This window comes from Tarenaya hassleriana, unplaced genomic scaffold, assembly GCF_000463585.1.
Source record: "Tarenaya hassleriana unplaced genomic scaffold, ASM46358v1 Cleome9, whole genome shotgun sequence".
NCBI classification, from domain to species: Eukaryota; Viridiplantae; Streptophyta; class Magnoliopsida; order Brassicales; family Cleomaceae; genus Tarenaya; species Tarenaya hassleriana.
Genome location: NW_010971389.1, coordinates 1,233,741 through 1,242,744, shown reverse-complemented (window position 1 = coordinate 1,242,744; position 9,004 = coordinate 1,233,741). Strand labels below are relative to the sequence as shown.

The window sequence follows — 9,004 nt, the reverse complement described above, 5'->3', positions numbered from 1 at the left end:
CCTGCCGCTGCTGCAGAAGAAGCTGGGTTAGGCGTCGATGGAGGAACTGGGTGGTTGCTTTGCTGAGCGACCACCTCCTCTTGATGTTTCTGCAACTGTGGGGAGTTGTTGACTTGGGCAAGCAATGCTTTTATCTGGTTACCAGTCAGTGTCTCATGCTCAAGCAAAGCATTTGCAAGTGCATGAAGCTCCTTGTTGTAAGTTGTGAGTATGTTCTTTGCATTGTTATAGGCCCTTTCCAAAAGGTTTTTCACCTCTTTCTCGATCAGAAGCCTTGTCTCGGTGCTCATGCTCTTGCCATCGTCGTCATAGTTGTGTCTCACGAGACCCACCTCTTTGCTCATACCGAATTTCGTAACCATGGCTCTTGCAAGTTTAGTTGCCTGCTCAAGGTCAGAAGAAGCACCCGAAGTGACCTCGTTATCGCCAAAAATCAACTCTTCAGCTACCCGACCTCCCATGCAGACATCAAGCCGAGCAAGCATCTGTTTCCTGGATACGCTTGTTTCATCTTTTTCTGGCAATTGAGACACCATGCCAAGAGCCATACCACGGGGTACAATGGTGGCTTTGTGGACTGGATGAGCACCTTCAGTGTGGATGGCAACAAGGGCATGACCACCCTCATGGAATGCGGTAAGTTTTCTCGACTCGTCAGAGATAACAGCCGATTTTCTTTCACTTCCCATCAATATCCTGTCCTTCGCAAACTCAAGATCAGCCATTGTCACAGCTTTTGCACCATCCATCGCAGCTTTCAGAGCAGCAACATTTACCAGGTTTGCCAAATCAGCACCAGAAAACCCCGGTGTCCCTCGAGCGATGATCATCAAATCAACATCGTCAGCCTTTAGGACCTGCAACGCAAAAAATGAAGGCAGTCAACTAAGAAACAAACGACTTAGCAATCCCATGAATAATCTCCAGTCAAAACAGGTAAATAGAATTACCTTGGACATGTGAGACTCCAAAATCTGGCGTCGACCTTCCACGTCTGGGTTTGGGACAACAATGTGACGATCAAACCTCCCGGGTCTCACCAGAGCCTTGTCCAATGATTCCGGGAAATTTGTGGCGGCAATAACAATAATCCCTTCATTCTGTTTGAAACCATCCAATTCAACCAGCAATTGGTTCAAAGTCATCTTCATGTACTGCTGATCTCTGGGATTACGGCTTCCTCCAATAGCATCTATTTCATCGATAAATATAATACAAGGAGAAGATTTCTTTGCAGCACTGAAAAGATCTCTTACTCTTCTGGCTCCCACACCAACAAACATCTCTTCAAATTCACTACCACTGCAAGAGAAGAAAGGTACCCCAGCTTCTCCGGCAATAGCCCTTGCAAGCATAGTTTTTCCCGTTCCAGGAGGACCCACGAGTAGTACACCTTTAGGGAGCTTTCCTCCCAAACGAGTGAACCTCTATCATATGGAACATAAACAAAATCCAGAAAGATATCATCATTCTCTAGATGATTTTAGAACAAAAATTACGGGAAGGAACTCAAATTTCAAAGGAAATTCCTGAACCATGAAGTGTAACAGAAGAATGAATCAATGAAAAGTAACTTCCTGACAAGTTCATCATTCATCGAGTAAGTTTTAAAATTTAGATGAACTCATAACTAGCCCAAAAGAACAGCAGTTAGGAAGATCTTGCCAATCTCTGCCAAATTTGCTGGGATGTCTTAGCATTTAACCAACGTCAATCCTTGTACGAGTTTACCTTGGGATCACGAAGGTAATGCACAATTTCTTCTAGCTCTGCCTTTGCTTCATCAACACCCTTTACATCACTAAATTTTGTGTTTGATTCCATGCTCGGTTGCACCTCCTCATGCAAACCAAGTCCTAAAATTTGTAAAGAAAAAATAAAATAAAGAAACTCATCCAGTACAGCTGAAGCATAAGAAAAAAGACTGAGACGATTTAAAGTTAAACTACCTTTGCCAATCCCTCTATCCTCAATAAGTGCTCCAACACCGGAAATAAGCAGAAAACCAACAGCGATAGATCGAATTGTATTCCATAACTGCTCTTTGAAGTGGGCTTTTTCAGTGGCTACCATATGGATAGGTGCATTGGCAGTTCCGAGCACTCCCTCTTTTACTGGTTTTCCCACGTTTTTAAAGGCTGATAGACCTCCAAAAGCTTCTTCCTCCCTGGACGCACCAGCAATACCTACAAGGATACCCCCGCATCTTGAACTCAGTAAGCTATAATAAAGTTGTATACGGTGAACTTCATTTTATAGGTCATAAGGGGTGAAACGAGCTTAAAAACTGAAAACCAATAGCTTACTCAGCATCTTGAACTCAGTAAGCCATAATAAATTTGTATATACATCATGCAAGCTACCTAGGCAACTTTTAAAAATACATAGTCATGCTATACAAAGAAGCATTGAAAGAGAGATTGCTTTGTCTCCTTACCCACCTCTTTGCAATGTTCGAAGCAACTCACTTTCATCCAGCCTCTCAACCTTGACCAATGCCTTAATGTATTCAGATAGTGCGGAGGGATTTGAATGTAGTGACGGGTTGCTCTCAAATATTCTGATAACAGCTTCAGGGTCATTTCTTCGATAAAGTTCTCTCAGCTGTGCAACTTCATTCCCTTCATGTGTTTCACGCAGTCTACGAGTGAAGCTCCCAACATAACTTGACTGCGACCTCCTTTGGAGAGAGGAAGCTCTATCAGCTGCAGCTATAGAAAATGCAGCCCATTCACATCATAATCACATATCCTCTCAAACAGCAATGGTATAAGATACAGTTCTCAAACAGTTTAACAGCAAGAGAAAGGAACATGAAGACCTTTTACACAGCAAATGACAGAGAAAAACGCATTTCCATGACAACAAACCGGGGTTACAGTAGCAAGACCAAAATAGTTGTTATACTTGTTACTGCTACCAGTAAAAGCAAACGTATTGATTTAACCCTTTAGCCTTCAAAGATCGATAACGCAAATGAATACCTCCAAGGAATCCATTGGGGACACGAGAGTAACTTCTGACCAGTAGATTTCTTAAACTTCTCGACTCCTGTTGATTTCTTGAAACCTGTCAAAAATATTGGGAGAATCAATCTCTCAATGGAACAGAAAGAAACACTGCACTTGTATCTACAACTGTCCGAAGTTCTTACCATAACTCTCTAATAAAGAGAAATGAAATCTTCAAGAAAAGTGATTCTAATTTTGATGAAACGTGTAATTTTGCCAAACCCAAAAATAAAAAGAAAATCTCCAGCAAGGTGGTTTTGTTAATCCAAATAAAGGCATTTTCAGAAACAGCACTAAAAGATTGGAAAACGAATTCCTTTCATCTCTGACAATACTATCTAAAAAATGCAGTATCTGATGAAACACAACTTGGGTTTCCATAAAGTTCGGAACTTTCGCAGTTTATTCCACGAAAAACACGAATTTCAAACAGCAGATATGCTTCCTGCATCTAGGGTTTGCAAGAGATCATCTTCACTTCAGTTGTGATACGATCTCTCAACAAATGATCGAAAACGGGTCTCCAAAATAATTTCCAAATTGAGCGCATCCACCATCGTATTCACCGGCTCCGAAAATTTCCCAATAAAGATTTCAAGACCATATTAAGAAGAAGATCAAAACCAACCTGCATAATTAGGCGTCTCCAAACCATTTCTTCCCGGAATCCAAAGACAAAAACTGGTCCGATTTTCCCGAAAACCGAGTTCCGTGGTCGTAACTCGATCTCGCAGAAACCCTCGTCTTCGAGCGTCTTAAAACCTCGTTGGGCCTGTTTGGATTGCGAGAAAAGGAAGGAAAATGCGCGAGAGAAAAGTTTGTGCAGCAGGCGCAGACACGGAGGAGATGTAGGTCAGGTCGCCCACGGGGGAGAGAGAGCGAGAGAGTTTGATGGGAAATGACAGATATACCCTCGGACTCGGATTATATCTTATTGGATGGTCGAATTTACCCCTCATGGATATGGCGGTGAAGTGGGCTTTGTATTGGGCCCACGATATCAAAATCGGGACGGCCCCGAATTTTTTGTAATCTCGTTCACAAAAAATAATAATAAAATATTCCAAAAGCACCAAAATAAAACCGAAATTGTAGGGATGTGATCGATCGATGAGGGTTGTATTTAAATTTAGATTATTTCGTACGTAGAGAAGTCAAACCGAAACCGAATTCAATTATATTTGTTTTGATTATAATATTTTATGAATATTGTGTTTGTGGAGAGAAGTTGGGATAAAGTTTATTCGGTGCGGAGAGATCGAGACAACATTTAGCCAAGCTTTATACATTGGAGATTAGCCTTAAATAATTTTAAATTTGTAACTTCCACTTTTTGGATATTATGAAGGACGTGTCGATGCCCTAAGAAGAGCCAAGAGATAACAAAAATTGGGGTTGTATATGGGATTGGGTATTTTACATTTTGAGATAATTAGAAAAAAATTCCAAATAAATACATGAATATGAATTTCATTTGTTAAAATCTTATCAATAAATATATGTATCTAAAAAATTATATCAATTTACAATTTTTTTCCAAATTTTTATACGTATTAATTCAAAACGATACTAAATACATCTCACCGAATTTTCCATATCAACTTATATATATATATAGTGATTCATATGAAGTTTCTAGAACCTTTGGTCTTTTTCACATTAATCTCATGACTCTCCACAACCTTCTTTGCTCTCTCTCTCTCTCAAGCACGGGCGCAGAAACTTCTCTCTTCTTTCTTGAAGAGCAAAGTCTTTGAGTTTTTGAGAAACGGGCCCCATAATTCCTCAAAATTCTATTTATCTTCTATACTTTTTCATTTGATCAGGTAAGCCCCCAACCCATGCGACGAAGATCCTCCTCGAAGTTTCAAGTGTGAATAACCAAAACGAAATCCTGATATATTTGTTTAAATTTTGACCCTTTATTCAAAAGAAAAGGGTAGAAAACATGAAATGTTTTTAAAAACTATATTTTTTTATGCTGCAGAGTTAATGGAGTTTTGATATTTTGACGGAATTGTCCCTAATAGTATTAATATGTCGTAAGGGCCCCCTCATAAAATTAAAACATATTTTTTTATAAAAAAAAAGTTATATACGAATGCTAGCCAATAACTTTGACCGAATTTTCGTAGAATTAAAGATTCCATTCGTTAAAGCATTGTCCATCACAAATCATTACCTTATTCTTGTTATTGTTATCGACTATTCTAATACAAAAATCTAAATTAATTCCCAACTCTTAAAATCGTAACGATATTTGGTAAATAATTTTGTTAAATGTACGAAATCTAATATTCAGACCAAATGGTGTAAAAAAAATTCTACTTTCAAAAAAATGGTTTTAAATTAAAATGGATCCATTGGTTGAAGCTTTAGATTTTTATCGTAGTTTTAATTTTTTTCTTAAATTTTTATTCTGTTATCTTTTTTTATGTAATTTTATTTCTTTAATCGCAAAAATAAAAATTTCAAGGCATATATCTAATAAATATATAAAATTATAGCCATAGAAACTAAGATGCCAAATAATATCACCAGAATATAATTAGCTATAAAAAAAAAGGCTTGAGTACATTCCACATGATGATGCACTTGCACCACTAAGATATCATCAGGAATTATATTTTACAAATTTGCCATCAAGATAACCATTAAGCTATCATTAGGAATTATATTTTAGAATTTGTTTGACCAACAAATCATCCAGCAACAATTTCATTTTGAATATATCCACTAGCGAATTTGCTTATGATTAATATCCGAACTATACACTTCACTAAATGATGGTGGTAGCTAATTTAGACTTTTATTATAGAAAAAAGGAACTGCATTAATGATTTGGTATTCATTAATTAAATTCTGACCAAACTAATCCCAGATTTAGATTCAGTAATATAAACCTAACCAGTCCCCTAATTAAAAGTTGTAATATTGAAATTGCAGTATCAAATGTTGATATATGGGAACCAAACATATTAGTATATTTCTCTATTTACTATATGATTTTGAGTTGCTTGGTTGGATGTTAAGGGGGCGACTTGTTAGACCGCCGCCACCCGCAAACGAAGCGGTTGCGATTTCCGGCGGTTGTGGACGATTGAAAAACTGACTGGTTGAACCGCAACCAACCGCAACCGCAATCAAACTTGTGTTTTCTAATCGCAGCTTCCAACTTGCGTTTTGGTAGCGGTTTCTGGCGTTTTAACAAAAAAACTAAAATATTTTTATTAGAAATTATATAAAACATTAATATATATATTGGTGATGATTTTGTTTAGTGTTATGGTTTGATATTATTTTTTAGTATTATATTTTAATAAAAAATACAAATAGTATAATTTTTTAGGTTTAATAATGATTATTTTTAATAATTTTTATAATAAAATTATTTTTTTACTTAAAAATAAATTAAATTGATAATATTTATATTTTAAATTTATTATTTAATTATTATAAATTTAGTAAATAATTTTTATCAAATGATACAAAAAATTTAATTAAAACTATTATAAAAAAATATTTTTAAATAATATATTTTTTTGATAATTTATATCAAAACGCAACCACAACCGTAATGAACCATTCACTTCTAACTACACTCACCCGCAATCGCTACCAACAACAACTTCTCAACCAGTCAGTACTAATCATTTATAATCGCTATCAAACGTTTTGAAAACGCTGCCACCCGCAACCGCAACCGCTGCGGTACAACCAGTCGAACCTTAAATGGAAAAAGATATATATCTCCTACGATAACACATTATTACAATATGAATTTTCTGAAGTAGAGACCACTGATTAGAACAAATAAATGCGATGATTGATATTTATTTAAATCCAAGAATGGTTTTATAAATATAAAAAAGAAAAGAAAAGAATGATTTTATATATTTTTTTAGCGCTTTTGTTGATCGATTTTCCCTTTTCTCAACACAACTTTATCCAATAATAATAATAATAATAATAATAATAATAATAATTTGTTAGGGAAATAGAGAAATAAATTTCAAAAAATCTGAGAATGTATTGGGACAGACTTTGGAAACTCGCAATCATTCTGGCAACGTGTTTATGCCTCTTCTGCATTTCTGTTCTTATTATATATATATATATGTATATATTGTCCTTACATAAATTAAAACATTGTTAAATAAGTTATTTATGGATTTTCGGTAATAACTTTGACCGAATTTTCGTAGAATTAAAGATTCTATTTGTTGAGGAAAGACATGAGAAAGGGAACCAAGTTGACTGACGTGTGATGTAAAGATGAAATTCATTGCCCATCAAAAAATGACGCATACCTTATTTTATTGTTATTATCCACTATTCTAAAACAAAAATCTAAATTAATTTTGAACTCTTAAAATTGTCTGATGCTTATTAGGAATCTTTTAATTTAGAAAATCACAAATTAATAAAAAAATTTATAAAAAAATATCCAAGATAAATACACCGATTTTAAAATTTTAAATAAATACTAAACTATTTATATCTCCTATATTAAATTCAAAACAGGGAGAGACTTGCCACCATTGGTGCCAAGTATGGATGCATCAGAACTGTGAGATTAGGTATGAACTCTGTGCTCTATAAATCAGTTACGTAATAAACATGTTACATGTCAATAATCGTTTGACATGAAACCATCGGTCATTAAGTGAATAGATAACAATTTCAATGCCTTATAATCTTATATATATATATACACACACACACAAATAAATTATCAAAAACTATATTATAGTACTCACTTATATACCAATGATAAAAGATATATATATCTCCAAGAATAATAAATACATGTTTTAATGTGTCAAATGTGAAGAAGAATTATATAAACCCTTTATTGAGAATCTTATCTTAAACTCCATTTTTATCATGTAAAATGTTCCCATCCATCACTTCTTCGTGCCCAAAATTTATTGAATTATATACACACACTATATTTTATTTTTGAAATTTTCTAATTAAAAAAAAAACTGAAAAATTGTATACACACTATAATAATAATAATAATAATAATAATAATAATAATAATAATAATAATAATAATAATAATAATAATAATAATAATAATAATAATAATAATAATAATAATAATAATAATAATAATGTTTGGAACATTGAATCTTGACGAAAAATGTTTTCTTTTAGAAAACTTTTTTTTAGATAAGATAGCATACCACATAAAATAAATCTTCATATGCAAGTTTCATTTTTTTTCTATATTCATTGGTTTTTAAAATTCCATTTGGATCTTCCATTACTTAATGTTATACACCCCATATTGAGAAGCGTAACTTGAACTCGAGTTTATCATGTAAAATGTTACCATCAAATCTTTACGGATTTTTTTTTTTGGGTATAACGTGATTTGTATATTGCTCCAAAAACAATTACGGAAAATATTACCTTTTAGAAAAAAAATTTTTAAAGATAAAATAGCATACCAAGACTATAACATAAAATAAATCTTTTCAGATACAAGTTTTATATTTTTCTGTATTCATTGTTTTTTTTTAAATTCCTTTTGGATCTTCCATTACTTAATGGCCAGTTTTGTCTTATATTTTGAAATTTTTGACAGTTCAAATACTGAGATTAAAATTAACTATCCAAAACGATTCCAATAATTCAAAAAATAACCAAAAGCAGTTTAAATATTTAGTAAAAAATTTCATTTCTCGTAAATTTACTATGTACAGATACTGCTTTGGGTATAAAATAGATTTTTTTACATAAATATCAAAACTATTTTGGATACCTCATTACAACTAAAGTTATAATATTCGTCCAAGTTTATCCATATAACAATCTTTTGTTTTTTTAATAAAAATATTTTATAATAAAAGAAAAACAAGAACAGACACTGTTTCATTGGTGGGATAGTGGGGGGAAATATAAACCCACTTGGAAAAAAGTGGCGAAAACATTATAAATTCCAGCAAACCTACCCAACAAATCCCACCACCAAAAAAATAAAA

At 33.6% G+C, this 9,004-nt stretch overlaps 1 protein-coding gene across 1 annotated transcript in view; it reads right to left on the bottom strand.

Moving 5' to 3' along the window:
- The window catches only part of LOC104803725 (ATP-dependent zinc metalloprotease FTSH 4, mitochondrial-like), a 4,669-nt gene extending 768 nt beyond the window's left edge, over positions 1-3,901 (bottom strand). The window contains exons 1-7 of the mRNA XM_010527753.2: positions 3,640-3,901; positions 2,985-3,069; positions 2,442-2,711; positions 1,950-2,186; positions 1,732-1,856; positions 951-1,427; positions 10-857 (exon numbers count right to left, since the gene is read on the bottom strand). Coding sequence (XP_010526055.1) covers positions 10-857; positions 951-1,427; positions 1,732-1,856; positions 1,950-2,186; positions 2,442-2,711; positions 2,985-3,069; positions 3,640-3,666 — 2,069 coding nt within the window. The 5' untranslated portion in view covers positions 3,667-3,901. The remainder of the gene's footprint in view (positions 1-9; positions 858-950; positions 1,428-1,731; positions 1,857-1,949; positions 2,187-2,441; positions 2,712-2,984; positions 3,070-3,639) is intronic.
- Between the last annotated feature and the right edge of the window lie 5,103 nt (positions 3,902-9,004).